Raw genomic sequence first — 27,482 nt, 5'->3', positions numbered from 1 at the left:
TTCCTTTGTTCATTGGTCATGGGTCCCTTTACCTTTACCTTAAATATATGCTGATATATTACTATGTCTGGAATTTATCTTGGCTGCTTCTTCCCACTTTAGGGAAGTAAGAAGCAGCTGAGAAACATGGCCCACCCCTACACAGTGAGCGAGTTCCGATGCCTCTCAGGCTTATGTTTGATTCGAGGAGCATTGGGGCTTTGCTGAAATGCTCAGCTGGGGGTGGAAGAGGCCTCTCGTCCCCCAGCTGAATGAGCCAGAGGGGGGCTGGAAGCTCCATTAACTGCACGGCTGAGGGGAGCGGCAACCGTGCACCTTTCAGTGGAGCAGTTTCATTGAGCCCCCACCTTGCCACCAGCTCATGTGAGCCCAGGGCAAATCAGAGGCTCCGTAAAACTGCTTGGCTGAGGCAAGGGCAGCTGCGTGCTCCTCCGTCGAGCAGTTTAAAGAAGTGGAGGGAGGAAGAAGCTGTATTGTGCCTGGCCAACGCAGCTTGTTTCTGCCTCTGTCGGTGTGAGGGCAGAGTGGGATGGTGGCTTCACTCGGTGGTAGATCGCTGGTGAAACTGCTGCAGCTCCTGAGTTCCTCTGCTACCAGTGCCAGCTGGAGGGAGCCAAGAGCTCAAAGAGATTAATGAGTTGAGCACAGGAGAACTAAATAACAGTAATAAATTACTACTACTGCTACTATCAACATTCCAGCGGTTTTCCACTCAGTCTTCCCCAATACCTTATCAAGCCCTGGCCAAGCCTTCACCTATGTCTTGAAGGTGCAAGATCCCTTAGTTAGCAGAACCATATGCTGCGAAATTTTGCTAAAATGTACCATTTCAGATTAGAAGTAAGGAATAGCATGTTTGAATACTCTCTCATACAAAAAGCCTTCTGCATATAGAAAACATACAAGTTAGGGACACAATTCCTTTTTAAAAATTCAGTTGTAGTGGGGACACGTTTTTTCTGCTGTCTGGTGATAGGCAGTTTTTGGTAATATCATAAATTTTACCTAAAATCCTTTAGTAAAGCTAAAATCCCCTAGGCTACCCCACATTTTCCTCAAATAATTGCTTTGCACAGGTAACTACCACAGGTAATTTTCCTAAGTAGGGGTCTGTGGCTTGGCTTTAGAAAAATAGGGGGTCCTCAGTAATTAGCTAATTGTGAACCACTGATCTAGAAGGATTGAGGAAGACAAAGTCTTGTTTCATTTGCATGGAGATTTGGATAAGATAAGAAACTGTAATGGGCTTGAGAGAGATTTAATTTCTTCCATGCAGAAGGGAAAAAATTGCTTTTCCTCACCTTCATACTGTTGCACAAGTCAGGGAAATCTCTTGACTTTTCCCAAAACTTGCAACTGCCACAGGTGTTGGTAGTGACGACAAATGTAGACTAAACTAATTGGTCAGCCAGCATTTGTGGGCGCCTTACAAGTAAGTATTACTGATTAAAAATGTAGCAGCAGCGGCAAATGCATTGTAGTCATCTTTGTTTTTCTTCATGCCTTCTGGATAGGCTCTTTAGGACAGACTCTTGCATAAATATAAATAATAAATATTATATTCTTTTCAGGATTATCATGACCACATAGCTGAAATTTCAGCAAAGCTCGTAGCCATAATGGATAGCTTATTTGACAAGCTGCTCTCCAAGGTAAATATTTGTGGATAGAATCATGCTTCTTAACAAAGGTTTAAGTTCTTCAGCTCGTATAGAATACTCAGTGGCTACATGGACAATACTTTCCTTGTTCAGGTGCTTATTGTTTCTTAGCAGTTCAGTATGCTTAGGTATTTTGACTACATTAGCAAGGTATTTTTCTAATAATTTTCTGGTTTGAAATGTCTTATTTTTAGTATTGTTATTCTTAGCAGAGAATTATAGAGGATACCTCTAAGTTTTATCAGATAATTTCTCCAAGATGTCCCTTGTGCAGTATTTTGCTAACTTGTTACATTAGTAGTTCAGTGACAAATAAAAGAATAAATGTCCAGATATGGACCCCAAACTCACAAGGCAAGGTCAGGTGTGCCTCCCTTTATACATGAAGTATCACATTCTTAAAAAAAAATCCAGTTCCACTCCAAACCCATACTCTGCGTGTGCAGAGGTGTACATGTGAGCTCCCCGTGCAAACAGCCCCTCCCATTGCATGCTGAGCTATATTGTATGTACATAAAGTAACTATATTGTGCATATCTCTATTGTTCATTGTATTTGCATTTGCAGAAAACTTACATACCGTACTGTTCTTTGGGGCAGTTTTTCTTAACAGCTGGGAAATAAGATATTTTATGGTAGTTGTCTGATCAGAATGTTAGCACATTACAAATCATCTGTATAGCAAATCATAGTTGAGGATGAGAAACTGAACCAGTCAGCAGAAAGATTACTCCTGATGAGACTAGGGTCTCAGGGTTGGATACATTAATTTAAAATACAATGTTAAAAATAGTTTAAAGCAATCTACTTGTGGTGAACCTGGCTCCAGAATCACAAAAATAGGGTGAAACTCTTAAGAAGATATTTATCAGGTGTCAAAGACCAAGGTAAAGATGCGTGCCTTCAGCATTCACTGAAAACTACATGTTGAAGTTGCCAGACACAGCTTTGAGGAGATAGTTCTACAAACCAGGGCCTACTGCAGAGAATGCCTTTTCCTGGGCCACCACCCCAAGTTTCTGTGGACAGCAAAACTACCAAGCAGGCATCCCCTGCTGATCTGGACACCTGAGAGGGTCTGTAGGGAAGGGGGTGGTCCTTCAGATATTTGGGGCCTGAATCATTTGAGCTTAAAATGCTAACATAAGCACCTTAGATTGGGCCCAGAAATGAACTGGCAACCCATGAATTTCCAGTGTTTTTTAAAGTAGCAGCCAGAAAACAACTTTAGTGACACATTCCCTGTCTTTGTTAACAGTATGAGGTGAAAGCACCTGTTCCTTCCACCTGCTTCAGGAATATTTGTAAACAGATGGCAAAGATGCATGAAGCAATATATGACCTTCTTCCTGAGGAGCAGACACAGGTGAACCGTTTTGAGTGGTGTGTTTATTTCTGCTGTAGGAGTGTCACATATGCTCCCAATAGTTGAAGAGGCATCTGCAAATGAAGTCTACACTTGCTGATTACTCATACAAGGAGGATCACATCTCATGTTATTTAAGATCTTGGCTTAAAACGCTATGCATAAGTAAATTATTCCTTATTTTATGAAACACATAAATAGTAAATATCCAAAAAATAGAGATCAGTATTGGAATAGCTTTACCTCATTTGAAATATGGCTGCAAGTAAAGCCTTCAATTATGGAGTCTTTTAATAGCCTTGGGGAAATGGTCCACTAGGTATTTCTGTGTTGTCATGCTGAACCAGGTGGGTTGGTTCCCCCTAGCATTCAAAGGCAGGAATGTCCTCAGCTCTTAGGAACTTGTAACTAACTCGTTCCCAGAAGCGACCTCCTTCTTGTTTTTTTGCCAGGTTAGAGAAGGAAGAAATTGTGGGAGATCTGCAGTCAACCCTAACAGTATAGAGTAGCATCAGTGATGGGAGAGATGTTCTTCTCTCCCTCTTTCTCATGCTGCACACCATGGAGGCAGACACGCCTCAACATAGCTCTCTGCCTCATGTGTCTGAGGCTCCCTTTGCTGTATTTATCATCCCAAAAACAATTATCTTCATTTCTTAATGTTGCTACATGACTGTGACTTGATTTAAGTAAAGCATTTTAAAACTAACTTCAGAATGTGGTCTATTTCATTGTATGGGGTGGGGTAGAAGTGGACCAGTTGACTCAAGCAGCAGGAATGGAATCAAAAGGTTTAATAGTCCAATCCTATGCTTCTTTAATCTGCTTGATGCCAGATTTAAACTCTGCTACTGGGGCTCTTTATGTGCTAGTCCCGTGTTTTTAAAAACAGGCACCAGCCATTTCCCTATTGTTTGTTAACCCACACACATGGGTCCTCTTACCAATACCCATCAGAAGTTTACAGGATCCACACAAAGATGGAAGAAAGTTCCAGTTGCAAGCAGTGCCCAGTATTGGCTTGCCAGCAACCCACAGTAGTCTGCTGCCATCTGTGGGAATAGTGACTGAGGTTGCTTCTGGAAATGGGCTAGTTAGAAGTTCCTGAGAGGCAAGTATATTCCTGCTCTCAAGTGCTAGAGGGTGCCAAACCCACCGGGTCTAGTATGGCAGGATGGGAGAAGTAATGGACTCTTTTTATTTAAAACAAGTAACACATACTATTTAATTGCAGTTACAGATAGGTAGCCGTGTTGGTCTGCCATAGTCAAAACAAAATAAAAAAATTCCTTCCAGTAGCACCTTAAAGACCAACTAAGTTAGTTCTTGGTATGAGCTTTCGTGTGCATGCACACTTCTTCAGATACACTGAAACAGAAGTCACCAGACCCTTCTATATAGTGAGAAGGTGGGGAGGGGTATTACTCAGAAGGGTGGTGGGAATGGGTGATTGGCAGATAGCTGTGATGAGCCTGTTGACGACTCTTAACGACTGCAATAGGTCTTACAGGAAAAAGCAAGGGGCGAGAAGGTGAAAAATGGCTTTGTCATGTATAATGAGATAAGAATCCAATGTCTTTGTTCAGACCAGGTCTCTCCATGGATTGCAGATATTGTTAATTAATTAATTGCAGATATTGTTAATATTAATTGCAGATATTGTCTCATTAATTTTACTTGTAAGTTTGTGTGTGCTTGGGCAAGGAGATTCCCATGAATCAGAAAATAAGTAAACCATTTCTTGGTACTTGTTTAAATATTATGGCCCCTACGTGAAAGCTACTGACAACCATATCTCCATGGCCACACCCCAAGTGGGACTGTAGCATCTATAAGTAGCTTCACACCACCACTGTATATTATTAACCTTTGGCGCAGTCCATTAATGCAGAGTTGTTATGTGAGATGACATTATGAAAAAATATGCCATACTTAAGCATGGTTCCAGGGGAAAGTATGGAGGGTTGTTTTTTTAAAAAACAAAAATGCCTGGAACCATTATTTATGAAGTGCTCATTATTTTCTGTGCTGGCGAAAATGCACAGTGGCTCATAAATGCGAAGTTGGGTATTTATGTGAAACTGAGTACAACTCACAACTTAAGTGCATTTAACTTGTACACATATGCTTGGCAATAAAATAAAAATAAGGGGGCAGAAAGGGGGCAGACATATGGGAAAATAAGAGTTTGACAATCCTACCCACCACTGAACCCAGTGTGTTTTGACTATACACAATTTTGGCTTTACGCGCTAGCCCCAGAACATAACCTCGGCGTAAGTTGAGTCTTCTGTATTCTTCATAGTCACTCCTCAAGAGAACAAAACCTTTCACCTTCTTACTATATATTCTAAAAAGGAACATCTTCTATATTGTTCTCTAGATGTTGTTTTTAAGAATTAATGCAAGCTACAAACTTCACTTGAAGAGGCAATTGGCCCACTTAAATGTAGTCAATGACGGAGGACCTCAAAATGGGTATGTTACACAAGGTTTTTTATATAGGAGTTCAAGGGTAAGGCTGCTAAATACAGTCTATCTCCTTTAAGCATTTGATTGATACTGCTGAATGGCTCTGCACAGAAAAGGACCTAACACTATGGGAAAGAACACAAGTGTTGAGATCCAGAATATAATAAACGTTTTGAGAAAGAGAATTCTAGCAAGAGAATATGGAATTTAATGGATGCATATTTGATGTAGTTATATTATTAAACACAAAACATAGTATTTTGTGATTTTGAACATCACAGCTCTTCAGGAATTAAAAACAGTTTTACTACTACCTTACACTAATAGTAGATGGTGATATTTTCTAACTGTATTAACTATACAGGGTGGCCCAAAAGTAGGTATACAGTTGAATCAATGAAATTCATCACAACAAATTATTTGGGTACACATAGATGACACACAACAAAGTTGCAGTTAAATTTCAGGCTGGCAGTTAGAAATAATAGTGGAGTCAGATAAAAGGATTATTGTGAATGATGACGGCAAACTTGAGTCAAGTACAAAGAAAATGGATTCTAAAGCAGTATACCTACTTTTGGGCCACCGTGTATTTGTGTTGAAATGCAACACAAATACAGTACAAAGCAAAATAGATCAGGCTTAGCACACAAGACCAAGTGCACAACACTTAGCTGGAAACAAGATCTAAAATTCTTGCCTATAGATCCAGCCCTTTTGTCTCCTCAATGTGTTCATTTCTGTTTCAGATTGGTTACAGCAGATGTTGCTTTTTACACTGGAAATCTCCAAGCTTTGAAAGGGCTTCAAACCCTAGACTTGAACATGGCTGAAATCTGGGAACAGAAGAGGTGATAGTCCAGCAGAGCAGAATTGCCTCTTGGCATGGGATGGTTTCTTCTTTGTAGAAGATGAATTATTGGAACATAGAAGAGGAAGTTCCCTTGTGATGTGGTGAAAACCAACTATGGGAATGACTTTGATAGTTCTTTTGCAAGAAAAGTGATCAGTTCTCTGTGCAATTTCTTCATTCTTTCTGGAACGAGGCTCAGGTTTCTTTGGACCAAATCCAAAAGAATATATAGCTGTAACACAGCTGTAGTTTTCTAGAGAGTGCTCTGTAAATCTTTATATTAAAAAGATGCTTTGCATTTCCTCTAGTGCAATGAAATTCACATGGTGTCTCACCTTTATTTAATGATGGTAGTTTGAAAATTCTTGCTGTTGAATTATAGAAAATGTTTTCGGTATAAAACTTTACTGTTAAATTATTTTTTTACAGATGTTTCTATAAAGTCTTATCTGCGTAGATTTGGATTTGTTAGGGTGCATCCTGTTCCAAAGTATTTCTATAAATGATCTTCATACTCCCACCAGAAGATGACATTTTAAATGTTTCCCAGCTCTTGAAAGTAAAGCCCTGCAACTTATTCTGAGTATAAGGGCATGTTAATAAGATAGCTTATCATAGCCAGTAAGCTTGTCAAACTATTTGGGGGGGGGGAGGTGTTGTGTTAATTTTTTGAACACTTCTTTTAAGAACCCCTTCCATGGATTTCTAATTTGCCAACTTCCATGTAGTTTATTTACTTCCTTTCCCACCTGCCCACTCTATTTAAAATGTTAAGTGTAGTTCTGACTACACACTTAAGTGCAGCAGGAGATGAGGCATGACTAATTTATGAATACTTTTTCTAATGCTACCTTTCAGGCTGGTACCTGCCTCTCTTAAGTAATGAAGTGCCTGTGTATTTCACCTCACAGCATTTTTACCTAAACCCAGTGAGTGCCTACTCTTGTGATGATTATGTACAATGATAGTCTACCATGTTTGTGTGCCTGTGATTTCTTCAGACAGGCATGCCTATCTGTTAACATTAGCAGAAGTCATTGTCAATCAAATAAAGTTGTAAAAATGAGCTGTTTAAGAGAGCAACTTCTTTAAGAATAGGGTAAGCACAATGCCAGATTTTGTTAACAACAAAAAAGAAAATTCAGACAGGGGGCTTGATGTTATTTATTTCCGTACCTTCCAGATGTGGAATTTGTTTCCACATTTGTAACAAGCAAAACATGATTTAATTCTAAGAACATAAAGTACACTGAGGTGGTGATATTTTCCCATATTTAGAAGTACATTTAGGATTTCTTAAGAAGTAATAGCTAAAAAGTAAGAGAAGCTAGAAGATGAGGGGTGACAGTAACTGAGTAACATTCTAAGGTGTCTCTTCTTTGGGTAAACAGAGAGCAATAACTCCAGCTTTAGAGAAGGATAAAAGTGAGGTAACTGAGCAATGCTATCGTTGCTGTGATGGTACTATAGCTTGAAGGTATTAACTGTAGGAAGGAAGACAATGTTAACAGTTAAGTACTAGACATTTTAAACAGCTTATGTGCCATATTAATAAATCATCTAAGTGTTTTATCATGGGTGCCATTTATGTTTTATAAGGTGGTTGCACTTAATAGTTAACAGCATATTTCACAGCTTTTTCAGTTACAAGCCATTCAAAACTCATTGAACATCAGCATCTTAAAACATCTTACACAAGAGATGTCTGCCTTTTCTTAAGACAAACAATATTGCACTTTAGATTATATTAGCTGAATTATATATTCATTTAAAGATCTGCATCTTAAATATTCTTTCAGTTAAGAAAGTACAGAAAAATTACTTAGAAATAATACTGTTGGTACAGTGAGTGGATAGCTAAGTATAGAGACCTTCTGTGTACAAATCTAATGCCTATGGGTTCTTCCACTTGTGAAACTAGGAAATATTACCAACATCTCTATTAGTTCACTTATTGGATCAGTGATCAAGGATCCGAAGATTTCCAGAGACTATTTTGTTCTCCAATACAGCTCCTGGTGGGATATCTATCCTGTCACCATGGTTTGCAATGATGATGACGGTTCCCTACATAATAAAAGAAAAAGGGAAAAAAATTCAGATACATTTTTTTTTATTAAGGAAGAGTGTTCTGCTTGGACTTGAACTCTTTAATTAGATTTTCTTAACTCAGCTTTGGGTAACTGTTTTGAATTAATTCTAATACATTTCATACAGTGATTCATGCCAAACTTGTATGGCTGGTATAAAATAAATACATCGTAAATATTTAGCTACAGAAATTTGTAAAACTTAGTTTACATACATTATGCAACTTAGTCATATTTAATAGAGATGTAAAATATGCTAGAACTTAGAAGTTGGCAGCAAGTTCAGGACTGACAAGGAAAGGCTTCAAATAATGCACAATTAATTTTTGAAATCAAAACTGATTAAAAGCTCAGTGTTAACTCAGGTCAGTTCACCTGAGGTCAAACTGAGAAGGTATCAAGACTATTAAGCAATGGCAACCTAATGAAATGTCCATGTTTCAAGGCAGTATATGTGACACCTTGCAATTAGCAATCAAAAACCTTTTTAAAACTCAATATTTGGTTCCTGGCATGGGACACTTTTGCCCCTAGCTGTGGTTCCAGTCCAGATAGAAAGCACAGGGCACTCCATCTACGATGGTACCTCGGGTTACATATGCTTCAGGTTACACACTCCGCTAACCTAGAAAAAGTGCTTCAGGTTAAGAACTTTGCTTCAGGATAAGAACAGAAATTGGGCTCTGGCGGTGGCAGGAGACCCCATTAGCTAAAGTGGTGCTTCAGGTTAAGAACAGTTTCAGGTAAAGTACGGACCTCCAGAACAAATTAAGTACTTAGCCTGAGGTACCACTGTACATAGGAAGAAAAGCTTCTGTTACCACCAATGGGAGCTTTTCTTCCAGTGCCAATAGCAGGCATGAGAGACACAATCTGAAATGAAACTACAGCTGGGGCATATGGTCAAAGCCCCCCATGCCAGAGTCCCAATCCAGATCAGGCCCCTTTTACAACTTTTAAAAAGCCATCCACACTATTTCTAATTAAATGAGTGGTCCCTGGTTGAGTTTGGCCATTAGAGATGCCACATGTCATTTCTCTTACAGAGATTTATCCCTATATTTTCAGATGTAGTGTGATTCTTATTTTGGGTACACACACTGGGAAACAAATGGTTTTCAATAAATTTCTTGAAGGCAAATATATACTTTCTTTCACATATTACATGTTCTACATCCAATGAAAAGATGAATATTTGTATATTTAATCTTAAGGGAGGTTGACAGATCAACAATTTCTACATGTTATCAAAACACAAAGGCAATTTGTATACAGAAAATTGTATGACCTACCTTTAATGCAACATTTTTGCCAAATGTGACATCGCCTGAAACAGTCAGATGATCCAGTTCTAGCATATCTGGTATACTTTCAAACCTCTTCAGGTAATCTTGAACCTTTTCAAAAAGCAGACATTACAGAATGATGCCCCAGGTCCCCATATAAGTGTCATCATGAAAGATTTGTCTGGGAATTATTTGAAAAGTAAACAACTACATGGCCTACCTAGAACTATGCTTATTTAGTTGTTTATCATGGAATTTTATAACTTTCTTTTTTTTCCTCACCCCTTTAACTAAAGGCAATTATTATTTTCCTATAGTTTCATGCAAAATGGAAGCGATTAATGGACAGGGAATTGCAGTCATGGGGGCAGCAGTCATTTTCTAAATTCATCTAAGTTTAAAGGTTTCTGGTAGGCATCATTGTTATCCCTCTGGAAATAAAGGTAGGCGCCTGCCAACCTAGCAGTTCGAAAGCACCTCCGGGTGCAAGTAGATAAATAGGGACCGCTTACCAGCGGGAAGGTAAACGGCGTTTCCGTGTGCGGCTCTGGCTCGCCAGAGCAGCGATGTCACACTGGCCACGTGACCCGGAAGTGTCTCCGGACAGCGCTGGCCCCTGGCCTCTTAAGTAAGATGGGCGCACAACCCCAGAGTCTGTCAAGACTGGCCCGTACGGGCAGGGGTACCTTTACCTTTACCTTTACTCATAGCTTTAAGAGATGGTTACTTGAAAAAGCTGGGGTTGCAATGTTCACACCCAGGATAGAGCAAATGGGAGCTTGCTCATGCCAATTTGATGGATCAACACACCTGACTTGGATCTGGGTTAACAATGGAAAACTGAACTGAACTATAAGAGTTCTGACGACAAAAGCAGTTTAAAAATAATGTGAAAACAAGGCACATCAACCTGCTTCAATTTGCCCTTGAATACCTACCATAGTAGGTTTTCTGGTCAAATGCTGATGTGAAGGAAGTCAAGAATATCACCTGTTGCCCGAGGGATTTTCTAGTAAGGGTCAAGATTTTCCAGTTTCAAGATTTTCAAAGAAATCCACAAACCAATTGAACTGTGCCACTTTCATTTAAGTACATCTAGTTCTGCTGAAGTTAACTGAGCCTAGTATTCCCAATTTGAGCTACTCTGCCAGCAACAGTGGTAAAGACATCAGATAACACAGAGCTACTCTACGGCACGCCATCTAGAGAAGGCAGATCTGGCTAAAACAAACCACACAGCTTAGATAAAAAGAATGGCTTTTTAAATCAAACCTCTCAATTAGAAAGAGACTTAACACATTTTCTTTGTTTCCTATTATCTAAGATATATAAGCTTCTTTTGGGGTGGGAAACAAAAGACGAACAGGTGAAACCAGTACACTGGGCAAGGGATTTTAGTTATAATACAGAAATGGAAGCATGGGAAAGGTTATGAAATATGGATTTGAAATTTACAGCATGTTATACATTGAAAGAAAATTATATGAAAATGATGTATAGATAGTACTTAACACCCAGTAAATCAGCAAGAATGTATAAGTCAAAATTAGACACATGCTGGAAATGTAAATAGGAAAAGGGCACATTCTATCATAGATGGTGGTCTTGTAAGATAGCATAAGACTTCTGGGAAATTATTTATAATGAATTGAAAAAAATGTTGAAGGTAACTTCTATTAAAAAACCAGAAGCCTTTCTTTAAGGGATACTAGGGCAGGATATACTGAAAGACCAAGCAAAATGGCTTATGTATGCAACCACAGCCGCTAGGATGCTCTTTGCAGAGAGATGGAAAGAGGACACTGTCCCAACAAAGGAAGAATGGCAAGCAAAGTTAAATAAAGAATGGCAAAATTTACGGGAAGAGTAAGAAATCAAGAAGAAAGAATGGGGGAGATATGTGGATCATCTTAAAAAATATTGTAAACAAGCACACCAGCAGGATTAATTTAAAATCAAGCAATTAAAAGGTGACTTTGGAAGAAATATAGAGAGAAACAAAAGGAATTAAGGAGGAGGAGATGCAGTTTTGGAAATGTTTTTATAAGAAACCAAGGAAGGGGAAGATGGAAGTCAAAACAGGTAGGTATGTAAATGTAATTGATTATTATTATTGTCAAATTGAAAAATGAAAATAATTTAAAAATAAAACCATACAGCTTGGTCCACCACTACATGCAAAGATGGTCAATGTTTTACTGCCAAGCTATAAACAATTAAAAGGAGCTATTCTACAAGCTAGTGTGCCTAGCCCTAGGGAAACAATAAGTCGTCTCCTGGCACTAAAAAACCATCCAGTTAGGCATCAGATAAGCATGTATGTGAAGAGGATATGCCACACACAAATGCAAGTCACCATCTGAGATTAAAGGACCTATTGGTAGAAGTGGGCTCACCAGGGGAGATAGAAGGGTTCAAGCAAGCAGTGGTAGATACTAGTTGTTCAGGCAGCCATCCACCAAGCCATTTAGTGCTTTATAAGTAATACCTAACACTTTCAATTGTACCTGAAAACAGACATGCAAAACTGTTACATGCAAAAAACTGTTACATGAAAACAGACATGCAAAACTGTTACAGCCGCATCTGTTCCAATTCTACAGACAGACTCTCACCTAAGAGATCTACAGCAAACCTTTTTAGAACTAAAATACCCAGCAGATGAAGTTAGACAACAGATCAACAGAGCCAGACTGATACCCAGAGAGAACTTGCTGCAAGACAGACCCAAAAAAGAAAATAACAGAACACCTCTAGTCATCACATACAGCTCCCAAGTTAAAACAGTACAACGCATCATCAGAGATCTACAACCTCTCCTGGACAATGACAGTTCTCTTTCTCAAGCTCTGGAAGACCTTTCATTGCCTACAGACAGCCACCCAATCTTAAACAACTCCTAACCCACAATAATACTACAACCAGACTTAACACGGACACTGGCACCAGAGCCTGCAATAAACCCAGATGCCAACTTTGCTGCCACATACACCCAGACAACACCATTACTGGCCCCAACAACATCACACATACCATCTCGGGACTATTTAATTGCTCATCGTCTAACATTGTGTATGCCATCAAATGCCAACAGTGTCCTTCAGCTCTCTATATTGGACAAACAGGCCAAACCTTACGCCAAAGAATAAATGGACATAAATCCGACATCAGGAACCACAAGACAGAGAAACCAGTAGGAGAACACTTCAATCTCCCAGGACATTCTATACAAGATCTCAAAGTAGCTGTTCTATTACAAAGGAATTTCAGAAATAGACTGGAAAGAGAAGCTGCTGAACTGCAACTTATTACCAAACTTAAAACCATGGAGAGACCTGGTCTGAACAAAGACATTGGATTCTTATCTCATTATACATGACAAAGCCATTTTTCATCTTCTCACCCCTTGCTTTTTCCTGTAAGACCTATTGCAGTCGTTAAGAGTCGTCAACAGGCTCATCACAGCTATCTGCCAATCACCCATTCCCACCACCCTTCTGAGTAATACCCCTCCCCACCTTCTCACTATATAGAAGGGTCTGGTGACTTCTGTTTCAGTGTATCTGAAGAAGTGTGCATGCACACGAAAGCTCATACCAAGAACTAACTTAGTTGGTCTTTAAGGTGCTACTGGAAGGAATTTTTTTATTTTGTTTTGACTATGGCAGACCAACACGGCTACCTATCTGTAACTGTGCCTATTTAAATACTGATAAGATATACTCTATACAGCTGGTCACAATTAGTAACTTAACAGCTGTGTTTTGGAATAAATTGGAATTGCTGGGAAATATTCAAAAGGCAGTTCTCTATAAAACAAATACTAGCAACCCATTCTAGAAGCGATCAGAGCATGGATAATTGTCCCGGGCTCTCTCTGGGAGGAATCTCAGCTGTGCTTCATTCTTAGCTGGTGAAAGGCACTGCATGCCACAGATGCTGCTTGGACCTCCAGTGATGATGATGGATCTATCAGGACTCCCAGACTCTAGAATTACTCCTTTTGGGGATTGAAGCCCTATCCAGAAACCATCTTGCTGACCCACCTACCAATGGAATCTGTCTTATTTAGATTGAACTCCAGGTTTCTGTGTCTCATCCAATCCGCTACTGATCCCAAACACTAATTCAGTAAGTCTACTGGTTAACCTGACTCCAGTGAAATAGAGTAGAATTGATTGTCATTAGCATAGTGAAGGCACCTCACTCCAAATTTCCAGTTCATTCAATTTACTCTTAGGGCAGCATTCAGAAACGCAACTACAGTGGTGCCTCGCAAGACGAAATTAATCCGTTCCGCGAGTCTCTTCGTCTAGCGGTTTTTTCATCTTGCGAAGCAAGCCCATTGACGGCTTAGCGGATTAGCACGGCTTTTAGCGGCTTATCGGCTTAGTGGATCAGCTGATAAGCGGCTTAGCGGCTTAGGAAAAGGGGGGGGGGAGGAAAAAAACCCCGCAGGAACTCGCAAGACATTTTCGTCTTGCGAAGCAAGCCCATAGGGAAATTCATTTTGCGAAGCGCCTCCAAAACAGAAAACCCTTTCGTCTAGCAGGTTTTCCGTCTTGCGAGGCGTTCGTCTTGCGGGGCACCACTGTAGATTGGCTTCTAGTCAGCCATGTGAAGCAGCTTGATAAAATTGTTTACCCATCATCTGCAATTAACATTTTTCTTGTTCCTCTCATTTAAGAGCTGTGCTTACCTTGGTGAAAGAGCTTCCCAGTTTGACCAGGGGCACAGTAGGGAATTCCCTTTTCTCACTCATTGTTAAAGATCCAGCATTAAGGCTATATAGATTGGACATCACAAGTAGAAGATCAGACGTGGTCTTGACAGGCAGAAATCTGCTACGGGGTACATTTATTCCCAGAGAATTCTCAAAACTTTTAATGGCAGCACCAACAGCAGTCTCCAGCTGAATAACATTTAAACCACCATCTAATGTCTGGAAGAAAAAGCTTCATCAGTTAAGTAACTGTTCAAGAATGTTAACTGAAGTGGTAACAATGATGATGATGATTAAAATTTCTGTTATTTCTTTAAATATCACAGAGTGGTTTACAATATAAAACACAAAAACACATACCACCGCAACAAACAAAAACAATACCCCCCCCCCAGTTTAAAAGGCCAGGCTGTTTAAGTAGCCAAAGTCCTGGGAGAAGCTTTCACCTGGCTCCTAAAGATATATAACTAATAGTCGCTCCATCCAAAAAGTATAAATAAGGGGAGGAAGAGATCCCTAGCACTTCATCCTAATACCTCTTGTTAAGGTTTATTTGGTCTCCTAAGTCGCCTGACATGAAAGAGAGGACCTTTAAGGACTTGGCTGGTGATAAAAATCATAATCCCTTTTAATTTGTGTACTGCCTTTCTATACTGCTAGGCACACGGTGGTTTACAAGCTGAAGGAACAACTAAATATACAACAAAGTTTACACATCTTATAACAATACAATACAAATAAGTCACAATAAAAATATATGTTAGTCCATTTATTTATTTACATTAATTGCCAGTTCTTGATCCTTAAAACCAAAATCGATACATAATAATTACATTATATTTTCCAATTTAATTTGGATATATTCCTGTAATATCCAAAGCTTTTTATATCCAAAACTTCTGAAGAAGTGATAAAGAGAAGTATAAATACTTTCTGAAATACTTCTCCCATTACTTAATCCAAAAGGATATATTTTGGATCAGGCTTCCAATATTTCCTAAACTTGACACAAAGTTTTCAAGATTGGCATTTCTACCTTCTCTTTTCAGTTTTGTCCCTTCAGTTTCTGACCTTTTCAGATTCTTACCTTTGGATTGACAATAATTTCCATATCAATAGCATTCTGCTCCTGTAGCCGTTTAATTGCAGAGAGTGAAATCCATAGGTTGTTTGTGTTGAATATTTTGAATTTTGAAACAGACTTGAATTCATCTACATGTGGTTTTGGCACCTGAGCTATTTCCACTAGTCTCAGTTTGTTCTCATATTGTGTGAGCGTACCACCCTGGAAAAACAGAGCAAATATATGTGAAATGGAATTTTATGTGGGCACAAGCAAACATAAAAAAGCAAATTTACCTTGCTAAAACTAACTGTGACCTGTTTGCCTTTGGTTTTTAGCTTAAATTAGACAAGTGATCTTGGCAGCACTCAGCTAGAATGTTTTCACCAGTTCCATCCATGCCACCTATTACACAGTTGGACATACCAAGAGTTTTCTACTTGTTTATTAAAACAGCCATTTAATAGTGGTTTTTCTATTGTGACTTTGTTGACAGAAAGATGGTTCAATGAAGTTATAGTTTAAGGTAACCTATAACTTAAAGTATAAATAATGGATCTTGTTTTTGCTTGCATTTTAATTGTTTTGAAATTGTTAGTGTCTTGACACAGCCAAAGGAGACAAATTCTAAAAAGAAATTAAAATAGGTAGGTCATAAATAGAAAAAAGTTAGAGTCTATCCCCCGTTAGAATACTACTTGCTTTCATTCTGCAGCGCACTACAAATCTTGGGATCAGATTCAGGATTTCATCGGCTAGTGGGGAAGTAACACTTCTATGGGTCCAGTTTGTTGTATCAATTATTACATTCTCCAGTCATTTCAGTCCTTGGTATGTGACTTACAATGACAGAGACAAAGTTCTGAAATAAGTATTTGTATTTACCTTAACATCTGCCCTCGTTTTATTGGTGACCTCCATGACAAATTCACACCGTTTTCCATTTGGTGAATTCATGAGGTGGTTAAGGATGTAGAGATCAACAGTGGCACCAAGGTTATCTATGTTGGACACAAAAATATACTCCTTTCCCTCACCAATAAAATTATCTAGCAATCCAGAATTATAGAAACTTGCATAGATGTCCCCATGGCCTGGGGGATACCATGCCTCTGTATTCTCTCCTGAATAGGACACATCTTTTGCTACTGGTAGTAAAGACTCTTTATTAATCCGTGGGTACCTGTAAAAGAAAATACCCTTTAAGACACCAACATGGGCTGGAGAGCAGTTGAAGTATGGAAGGGAGATAATGGACAGTTTTACAAAATATTTATGACCTACAAGGGAACTTGGGGTAGCAGAGGATAGAGGGGCCACTGCCAGCTCAACCACTTTGCAGCAGCCACTATATCAGGCTACAGCAGAAGAAAGAAGGAATGTAGTGCAATTGCGCGCGCGCACACACACACACACACAGAGTGGAACCTCAATTTTCAAACGTAATCCGTTCTAGAAGTCCATTCGACTTCCGAAACATTCAAAAACCGAGGATCAAAGGGCTGTCAGCAAGTTCAATGTGGAAAATTGAGAAATGCGCCTCAGATGTTGTTCGACTTCCAAGGCGCATTCAAAAACAGAAGCATTCTGGGTTTTTGGCGTTCAGCTTCTGAAACATTCGGCAAACGGTCTTCAGAGGTAGCCCTATGTATAACGCATTACCGTAACCTACCCTGAGGTTACCAGAGCATAGACAACAGTCGTTAGGCTATCCCTGTCCAGACAGGGCCGTAGCTGGGCCACCAGCAGAAGCACTCTACGCCACTGAGAACACTTGAGCCCCAAGTGACAGCAAAGAATCCAGGAGTACCCCCAAGCTATGAACCTGCTCCTTCAGAGGATTGTCTAGGGAACCACCCACTAACAGGGTCTCAGTCTTATCTGGATTGAGCTTCAGTTTGTTGGCTCTCATCCAGTCCATTATCAAGGCAAGACACCAGTCCAGCACTTCCATTGCCTCACATGCAGATGTAAAGGAGAAGTAGAGCTGAGTGTCATCAGCATATTGCTGACAACATACTCCCAACTTCTGGATAACCCCACCCAGCGATTTCATGTAGATGTTGAACAGCATAGGGGATAGGATTGAGCCCTGCAGAACTCCACATGGCTGAAAAGCACTCCCCAAGTGACACCCTCTGGGAACAACAATCCAAGTAGAACTGGAACCACCTGAAACCACCCACCTCTTACTCAGACAGTTGCTCCAGAAGGGTACCATAGTCGATGGTATCAAAAGCCACTGAGAGGTTGAGGAGAATTAACAGGGACACATTTCCTCTGTCTCTCTCCCGCCAGAGGTCATCATACAGGGCGACCAAAGCGGTTTCTGTGCCAAAACGGGGTCTAAACCCCAATTCTGTCAGCACAGCTGTAGACATACATACATAATTTCATTTGTATGCCGCCTTTAAACCATGCTCAACACAGCTTACAATATGCAGGAAAAAATAATTACAAACATAACAAAAGTAGGAATAAACAATAAATAAAAAACACACACCCAAATTAAAACAATTTCCACATGAACATATAAAATTAATATACAAAATTAATACCCCCACCAACAAAAACCCCTAAAAAACAAAAGCCCAAAATACTCTTTTTGCTCCTCCTCTCATCTAATTCTTTCACCCCAGCTGGTCATTAGAAGAACTTTTAACCAAGAAGTTGTATCTGAGTTAGCTTATTTCCTCCTCTCTTCCAATTCTTTTTTCTTTTCTTTTTGCACTTTTAGATTGCAAGCCTAATGGCTGAGATATGTTTGTAGTGACCTATAAGCTGTTCTGAAAGCTTTCTTTCTTTTATCTTGCTGAAGAGTATCTTTTATCTTCTTTCTTTCTTTTATCTTGCTGAAGAGTGGGTTTTTAAATTCTTTAAATAAATTAAGTAAATTAACTCCAAACATCAGCTACAACTTAAGTTATACTACATGTGGCTATGACTTTCTGCTCACAGAAAAAGTGTGTATTTCTGAATTTGATGCCCTTTAATCTCAAAGGACAATTTAAAATCAACATATGGGGGGGGGCAAGGGCTGCTTAAAAATGCCTCTAACACTGTAGAGGGATGGTCAAGCTACATGGTGAAAAGTGATGCCAGTTCCCACAACATTGCAAGAATACAGGGGAAGAGGTAAGGGAAGAGAATGACCTCAAGCAGTTGTTTCAAATTGCCCAAATGGAAGTAAATTGGGAGGGGTTAAGATATAATGGATATACAGAGTATGCCTTTCCTGCATCTACTCATGTAGCTTTTATGACCTAAAACCAAGTGCCGTCAATACCTGCTTTGATTGAAAGTGTAGATTTTCACACGGCTGTGGCTGTACTTTTGCAAGATTTTTTTTGTGTCTTCATCAGTGTTGAATGAGTTCATTAGAACCAGAGGAACATCTGTATTGTAGGTTTTATTTAGATGCTGTAAAGAAATAAAAACATTTAGAAAGGACTACTGGATTATTATATTAATTTTGCCATCTTAAAATAACTCTCTGTATCATCCTTTACTCAAGGACCATGATCAAAGAATACATTCTTAGTTCCAATGGACAGAAGTCAGAAGAAATTAGCAGAATAGATTCCTACTGAACTGCTTAAAACACACACACACACACACGCACGCGCACACACACACACACACACAATGCCGCCGTCACCACCCAAGAGAATAACTATAGGGAAAACTGTGACACATAACAGCCACAGTTTGTTGCCCAGCTTGAGACAGAGAAATAAATACCTTTCAAAGGAAATTGAAATATCCACCTTTTAAATCTTATTTTCAATAAATGTAAAGTCTCCCCAGCTTTCCATACAAATGGTAGAAATAAAAACAAAGTTTCTGCAGGAGCTTATAAAATGCTTAAGCTAGCATTGAGAATGTTGTAACTCTAACCAGCTAAATACTTTCACATCAATCCACTGCCACACACAATTTCAATACAGCTGAAATCAATCTAAAAAGTGTGTCACACAGTTTCATTATTTACATAAGCAGTAAAATAGATACAATAGTTATAGCACACGGGAAGGTATAGCCATTGCTATTTTTCTAGAAAAAGAGATGCTGGAACTCACCATAAATGCCTCCTTTCTGCTCTTATAATGGCAATGGCGCCCAACTGAGAGGTACTGGAACTGAGTTCCCTTGACTTCCAGCCCTGGGTATATCCTAGTCCCCTACTCCATGAATACTAGAAACTAATTTAATAAGGGCCACCTGGCACAGACCGTATCATCTTTTCAGCCTCAATTCAGGCATTTGGTAGTATTTGATGGGCTGCTTATTAATTTTTGCTAGGCATCTGTCTAACTAGTAACTATGTCAATATTTTAGTGTGATTTCAGTATTATATTGTTATTGGGGGGGGGCGGTTAGACTGTTTCTGAACACAATCCAAAGGTCTGGTTATTATCTATCTTAGGGCCAGGCTATCTGAAATACTGTATTCCCTCATACAAATCTGTCCAGGTTTTGAGATCTTGGAGGGAAGCCCTTCTAATGGTCCCAGCACCCGCACAGGCATGCTTGGTGGGCACACAGGAGAGGTCCTTTTCAGTGGCTGCTCCCAGACTCTGGAACTCCCTCCCTGGAGAAGCTAGATTGGCTCCCTCATGGTTGGCCTTCTGCTGGCAGGTGAAGACTGCTTTGGGGAACTGACAGTTTTTGTTGAACAGGCTGGTGCCATGATGTTTTTATTGTAATTACTGGTATAGTTTTAGTTTCAGTAGATTTTATATGTGTTTATTGTTTTACTTCAATCCATGTTTAACAGTTTTTTTTAATGAGCTTTTTCTATGTTTTTAGCAGTTCTTATTTTTATATGCCTTGAAGTCACTATAGGAAAAAAAGGCACGGTATGTTCAGTTTGGGCCACAACTCAGTGACAGAACCTCTGCTATGCATGCAGAAGGTGCCAAGTTCAAGTTCCAATATCTCCAGGTAGGACTAGGAGAGTCGCTTATCTGAAACCCAGTCAGTGTAGACAATATTGAATGAGATGGACCAATGGTCTGACGTGGTAAAAAGCAGTTTTATATGTTTCTAGTTTTTTATTGCTGCTCCAAAGACTGAGATTGCTTCATTTTTTTAGGACTTGCATTTTGTATTTTAGTCAACTCTAAGAGCTTTGTTAAAGGGCAAGTTATAAATATTTGAAATACAGTGGTACCTCGGGATGCGAACGGGATCTGTTCCGGAGCCCTGTTTGCATCCTGAACAGAACGTAAGAAGCGACAGCGCATGCGCGCGGTTCGCCACTTCCGCGCATGACGTCATTTTGACCGTCTGCGCATGCACAAGTGGCGAAACCCAGAAGTAACGCACTCCATTACTTCCAGGTCACCACGGAGCGCAACCCAAAAGCGTTCAACCTGAAGCATATTTATCCTGAGGTATGACTGTAATGAGATCAGGTTTCTGCTTAGGCCAGCACACCAGACCGTATCATGCTGGTTCTTTATAATCTTCAATGACTTTAGACTAAAAAAAGCCCTAGAATCAAAGATTTCTCAGGAATCACCTCCTCTAATGTGAATGAGCCCAACAACTTCAATCTACTTCTGAAGACCTTCTCAGTCAGCTACTATCTATTTTGCTCTGAATTAGATCCCCATTGGGCACTTCACTGACCCTCCCTGCTGCCCTCCTCAAATGTTTCACTGTAACTACTCAGAAACATATTGTAATTGCAATGAAGAATGGAATCTCATTTTCACTGTCTTTTAATTAATGTTGCTGTTTTTACAGAACTGCTTAATTTTACACCTTTTGGGTAAGTAGTTTTAGGCACGAGAAGTTATGATGATTGGGTTTCTTAAAAACAAAGCAAGTAAAAGACACCTGGAAGGTCACATACTACAAAAAGGACATGATAGCACCCAGACTATCTCCTGCATTTCTGCCATTCTACTATGCCTTCTCAATTAATCTGGTGGTCCCCCCCCCAAAAAAAAAATTCTTAGCAGTTCTCATTCTACAACATAATACATGAAAGCTCAACTCAAAACCTATTTTGAACTGATTTGTAGAGAAGGATGAGTTTCTGCAAGCTTGCTTATATTTTGAAAGTATAAGCTACACAACTTCATGTAGCTGCTGTGACCACAGGTGGCAAAACTGTGTGCCAGAATTCTCAGTCACATACTGAAGCTTTCTAAGCCTTCATGAAACTTGTTTGTCACAAAAAACTTGCAGTTTCATTTACAGTGGCCACCAAGTACAACAGCTGAGCTCTTTGATATTATCTTATTGAAAATATGCTTCGTTTCCTTTTTGCTAACATCAAGTGTCCCACCTATTTCTGAACATGTTCCAAGTCTGAAATTAACAGAGAACAGAGTACATATAGAGTCAACAGCAAACATCTCAAATGCCTTTTGAAAAAATGCATCTGCTAAGTGATGAATAATGGCAGGAGAATATCTCTACTCCAAAAGTTTTTTTAGACTAATGTCATACATGACATAATCAATACAAACCCAAAACCTCATCATGATATGAAATCCTTCATAAAGATAAAAACAAACTCTTGGGTTAAAAATATGAATGATGAGAGTAAAAACAAATTCAGTCAATTCTGGTGATTGGCAAGACAGATTGAAACACATGGCCAAAGGATATTTCTGAATATATTTGGCAAGGGGAAAAAAACCTATAATAAAATATAAAATATTGATAGATGCAAAAGAAAGAGGTTTTCCCTGCCGGATATGAGACTATACCATGAGGAATCCTGTCTTTGTTGACTGAAGGAATGGATGACATTAGAGAATTCACATATTCTAGACTTAGGTCATGACAATATTTTTGGTTGGCACGCTTATTTATGGTATGAAGAGATGAAAGTTCATAAAGGATTTACAAATCATATAATTAGGAAAAATGTGTGTAGAGTATGGGGAAAATATGTATAGAGTATGGGAAAAATATAATAATTTATTAGAGTTAAAACACCACTTTGACTCTCACTGTTGGAAGCTATAGAGGTAAAGAAAAAAAATATGATAGAAGGGTGGACAACTTATAAAGGTAAAGGGACCCCTGACCATTAGATCCAGTTGTGACCAACTCTGGGGTTGCGGTGCTCATCTCGCTTTATTGGCCAAGGGAGCCGGCGTACAGCTTCCAGGTCATGTGGCCAGCAGGACTAAGCCGCTTCTGGCAAACCAGAGCAGCGCACGGAAACGCCATTTACCTTCCCACCGGAGTGGTACCTATTTATCTACTTGCACTTGGACGTGCTTTCGAACCGCTAGGTTGGCAGGAGCAGGGACCGAGCAACGGGAGCTCACCCCGTCACGGGGATTCGAACCGCTGACCTTCTGATCAGCAAGTCCTAGGCTCTGTAGTTTAACCCACAGCGCCACCCGCATCCCTGGACAACTTATAGAAATTTATTAAAACAAGAGGGTATCAATTAAAATAATTTAAGGAATTAACAACATGGATACAATATCATCATTTGAATGAAGTATTTAAGAAAAACAGGATACAAGGATTTGGGGAACAAATATCCCAACTGGAGAGAGATCTGTTGGAATATAATATAAAAGTGCTGTCTATAATGTGTAAAATATTATTGAAATAGGAGACAAAGGACAAGCAAGTAAAATCTTCAATGATACATTGGGCAATAGATATTGGTCATAATATAGACATGGAAGCTGTACGATTGTGGAATACGGATATAAAAATTACAGCATATTATGGTTTAAGAGAAAATTATATGAAAATGATGTATCTATGGTATCTAACACCGAGTAAACCGATTTAAATGTACAAATCTAAATCAAATAAGTGTTGGAAATGTAAAGAGAAAGAAGGTTCTTTTTATCATTTGTGGTGGTTTTGTAGTAAGGTTAAGGCTTACTGAGAAAGGATATATAATGAAAAGGGTGTTTAATATAACGTTCATAAAAAACCAGAAGCTTTTCTCTTGGGAATAATAGGGACGGAACTATCTAAAGTGTATAGAAACTTATTCATGTAGGCGACTACAGTGGCAAGAATGTTACTTGGCCTAAAATGGAAAGAAGCAGAAGTCCCAGCAAAGGAAGAATAAATACAAAAACTTATGGAATATGCAGAAATGGCGAAACTTACCAGAAAAATAAGAAATCAAGATAAGAAACTTTTTATAAAAGAATGGAAATGGTTTATTGAATATTTACAGATAAATTGTAAACAGATAAGAACATTGACAGGATTATTGTAATAACCTGCAGTTTCAAAAGAGTATATATTTAAAGAAGATGAATAAATGAGCAAATTAAGTTAATTAGGATATGCAGAAGATATTAAAAATAAATTTAAGGAACCACAGAAAGAAGGGAAAGGAAGTCAAGTTTTGAAATGTCAACATGATTGTAAAATCATTGAAATGTATAAACCTGAAAAGTATTTTAAAAAAATAAGTATATGAAACTTCAAATTTCCACAAAATTCTTCAAAATCATTTTCAGCAGCTGCCCTCCGCACCACCCTCCTTCAGAGGGGATGATTAAACTTAAGCACTAGTATAAATCCTTGTTGCTTTCCCTGATCAACAATGAACGAGAAAGTTAACAAAATACAATGACCATTGCTTTGGAAAAGGTGTATCATCAAAACAAAGAAAAAACTAGCCTTTCACTTTCAAAGCAGGCTTATCAATTTTGGTTGGACATTTGGAGGGAAATTTTCAAGATAGAGTACCAATATTTCATAAAGCATTTGTCCCAGGGAAGTAACCCTATATAACTAGCATGCTTACTGTACTATACGTAGGCCAATATTAAAAAAGGAGAGTACCGTATTTTTCGCTCTATAACACGCACCTGACCATAACACGCACGTAGTTTTTAGAGGAGGAAAATCGGTAGGCATTTCCTCCATAACACGCACAGACATTTCCCCTTACTTTCTAGGAGGAAAAAAGTGAGTGTTATGGTGCAAAAAATACGGTAAGTTTTGCTTCAAACTTTAATGGAAGCTTCCACATGCTCTGCCCACGGGCTTTTCTTATAAAGATTTAGAGTGACAATCTTAGTTACTTATGAGATTGTAGTAACAATTAAATATTTCTGAACAATGCAAAATTATAGTGCCTGCACAACTCACATTTTCTATAAAACAGAGGTAGCTCCAGCTCCCATCAGCCCCAGACAGCATGGTCAACCGTCTGGGATGATGGGAGTCAGAGATAATTCAGCAGCAACCTAAAGGCCCCTACTTTAAAGATTTATTAACGAAGAGAAAACAAAAGCAAGTTACCTCAATCTGCTGAACTGTGAGATCCAAGAAGGTATTCTCATTTCGCACACCAATAAGACTTTTGGGGCCTTTACACCCCATACTGGTGCCCAAACCACCATTCAGTTTCACTACAACCAGCTTGTTTAAGACTGAAGCAACACTATCAGGCAACCCCCTTGCTTTTATCTTCTCATACGGTTGTATCTGAAATGAAAACAATGGATTTTAAGAATTATTCATGTTATTTACATGGTTGAAATGTCTTGTATGTTTAAAAAATAATACAACAGAGTTTTAAGTTACTGTTCAGATCTGAAATTCTTTAGAAGTATTAAATCAGGAGGAGGCTCTAAACTAAAGATACTTCTAAACGCATTTTAGCTTTGCTAGCAGTATGCCATCCTAGTTAAAGTTAAAAATTCATTGCATTTTAAGCTGGGAGGAATATATTTTGAACTTCCACTCCACAAAGATAAGTTGTTTTTCCAAGTGTGTCATTTTCAATTTCTACTAGTTTCTTGGCTACTATGTGTGTTAATTATTATTCAGATACACTAACAGACATGTAAGAGTGTTGCCTGTCTGTATCATAAGCATGTTAATTTTTTAGGGTTTCATAATTTTACTCACTGTAGCTACTTCAGATTAGCCAATTCTGTTATTGAAAACTTTATAGTAAAACTTTAAAGACAAGCTTTAAAGAGTTTGTTAACAATAACATTAGATAATAGATGAAATTTTCACCCTACCCCATAGCAATTCAATCACAAAGTACCTTTCCTGGCCCCAGGCTTCAATAAAAGCAACCAATAACCATTTATTATTAAGTATAGCTTGATTTTTCACTGCAAACTTTCATGTTTTTCCATTTGTGTGACCTTCCCTTTTCTAATCTTTTAACACCTAGGCTTCTTTTTTTAAATTTTAGGTTTGTAGTAGCATTGCTGGCTTTAACTGTTCTTTTAATTTTTATTAAAATCATTTTACTGAATTATGGTGAAGGGGAGGCTATGAATCCCAACAGATAAATAAGGTCACTATGAAGCATTCAGAGCAACACAAGAACCAAACCGCGTTTCAAATGCTCTGCAGGTTTCAACTGACACACCATTTTGGCTTGTAATGCACATGATTGTGACTATCTCAAAATGAATTATAACTGGTAAAGCTCAGTGAAGCAGATCACAGCTTTTAAAATTACATGTCTGATAAAGTAGTTTCAGGCTGAAAATAAGCCATAGTTGCATATGACTTCATGGTCCATACTATTCAAATGAGGTTGAAATCCATCTATCTTTCCCACTGCCAGAATAAAGATTCAAAACAAAGTTGTTGTTTTTTAAAAAGTTAACACTGAGATTAGAGATATGCAGACATTATTCAATTGCACATGTTTGTTTTTATTTAAAGTCACATCTAAGGCACAAAATTTCATTATAACAGTACCTTTGACATACAACATAAAGGTAAAGGTAAAGAGACCCCTGACCGTTAGGTCCAGTCGTGGACGACTCTGGGGGAGCCGGCGTGCAGCTTCCGGGTCATGTGACCATCATGACTAAGCCGTTTCTAACGAACCAGAGCAGCACACAGAAACGCCATTTACCTTCCCGCTGGAGCGGTACCTATTTATCTACTTGCACTTTGACGTGCTTTCGAACTGCTAGGTTGGCAGGAGCTGGGACCGAGCAACGGGAGCTCACCCCGTCACGGGGATTGCCGACCTTCTGATCGGCAAGTCCTAGGCTCTGTGTTTAACCCACAGCGCCACCAACCAAGTTAAAGATAGAAAATTCACTGCAAACAGATGACTGCAGAAACTGAAGACTTTAAAATATTTTGTGTCCCAAAGAGACACCCATAAAATTTCATTTTTGCTATACTGTATTAGAGGAAGAAAGTAAAGGGAATCTTTGGAAGCAATGCTACACAGGGAAAAGTGTTTTCATGGATTTGAAAGGTCATACATAACCATTGTAATAATCTATTAATACTTTCATCATGCTCATAAGAAGACCAAGGCAACTAAAAACACAGACTGCAATGATGCTAAGAACATAAAGAAGCAATGCAAAGATAATTACCGTATATACTCGAGTATAAGCCAACTTTTTCAGCACATTTTTAATGCTGAAAAAGGCCCCCTTGGCTTATACTTGAGTGAGGCGGGCAGCGGTGGCGGGACGAGCGGCCTGAAAGGAGCCCTTTCTCGCTGCTGGTCCCGCCCCCGCCACCCGCCTCTCACAAGGGCAGGCACAGGAGCCGCAGTTGGGAGAGGCACTGTCAGCGGAGGAGGAGGAAAGCTTTGGAAACAATCTCCACCACCCAGGGGTCAGTTGCCAATGTTGGCTAAGATCTCTTAAGTGATGGAGACCACCTCACATCTTGAGGATAGTGAGCTGCTGGTGTGTCATGCGATTTATTGACTTCAATGTAGCATGTAGAGGAAGAACACTGGTTGGTGGGAACTTGGTTACTGGAAGGTTTTACAGCCCATTCAGCAAGCAAAGGGTGTGGAGTCACAAAACAAACAAAATCCACTGCAGTGGGGTTATTCACATAACGTTGCAACTTACAGAATCTTCTGGAGGCCTCTGGATCTTTCCCCAGTCCACAGAAGGTCCCTTTTCTTGTAAGAATCTGTGAAAGAGCTTTTTAAACCCTTCTAGATCTTTCTTGGTGTGCTGAAAAAAGACATGAGAGGGAAAGTTTTTTTAAAGTAGTATTAGCC

General features: G+C 39.1%; 2 protein-coding genes and 1 long non-coding RNA gene across 3 annotated transcripts in view; 1 reads left to right on the top strand and 2 right to left on the bottom strand.

The window, feature by feature from the left end:
• The window catches only part of VPS54 (VPS54 subunit of GARP complex), a 51,277-nt gene extending 43,859 nt beyond the window's left edge, over positions 1-7,418 (top strand). Inside the window, exons 20-23 of the mRNA XM_079969746.1 lie at positions 1,572-1,652; positions 2,920-3,027; positions 5,411-5,505; positions 6,249-7,418. Coding sequence (XP_079825872.1) covers positions 1,572-1,652; positions 2,920-3,027; positions 5,411-5,505; positions 6,249-6,354 — 390 coding nt within the window. The 3' untranslated portion in view covers positions 6,355-7,418. The remainder of the gene's footprint in view (positions 1-1,571; positions 1,653-2,919; positions 3,028-5,410; positions 5,506-6,248) is intronic.
• LOC307212730 lies at positions 5,685-6,242 on the bottom strand. The gene is made up of 2 exons (XR_013837151.1): positions 6,112-6,242; positions 5,685-6,028 (listed from the first exon to the last, which is right to left on the bottom strand). It is a non-coding gene; the product is annotated as an uncharacterized lncRNA (long non-coding RNA).
• Positions 7,419-7,498: 80 nt separating the features above from the next.
• Positions 7,499-27,482, bottom strand: part of UGP2 (UDP-glucose pyrophosphorylase 2) — a 28,480-nt gene continuing 8,496 nt past the window's right edge. The window contains exons 3-10 of the mRNA XM_079969927.1: positions 27,328-27,435; positions 24,770-24,955; positions 18,801-18,934; positions 16,400-16,697; positions 15,539-15,736; positions 14,428-14,670; positions 9,735-9,839; positions 7,499-8,419 (exon numbers count right to left, since the gene is read on the bottom strand). Coding sequence (XP_079826053.1) covers positions 8,312-8,419; positions 9,735-9,839; positions 14,428-14,670; positions 15,539-15,736; positions 16,400-16,697; positions 18,801-18,934; positions 24,770-24,955; positions 27,328-27,435 — 1,380 coding nt within the window. The 3' untranslated portion in view covers positions 7,499-8,311. The remainder of the gene's footprint in view (positions 8,420-9,734; positions 9,840-14,427; positions 14,671-15,538; positions 15,737-16,399; positions 16,698-18,800; positions 18,935-24,769; positions 24,956-27,327; positions 27,436-27,482) is intronic.

The sequence above is a fragment of the Podarcis cretensis genome (genome assembly GCF_951804945.1).
Source record: "Podarcis cretensis genome assembly, chromosome: 3".
Classification (NCBI taxonomy): domain Eukaryota; kingdom Metazoa; phylum Chordata; class Lepidosauria; order Squamata; family Lacertidae; genus Podarcis; species Podarcis cretensis.
This window is presented reverse-complemented; position numbering and strand designations above follow the sequence as displayed.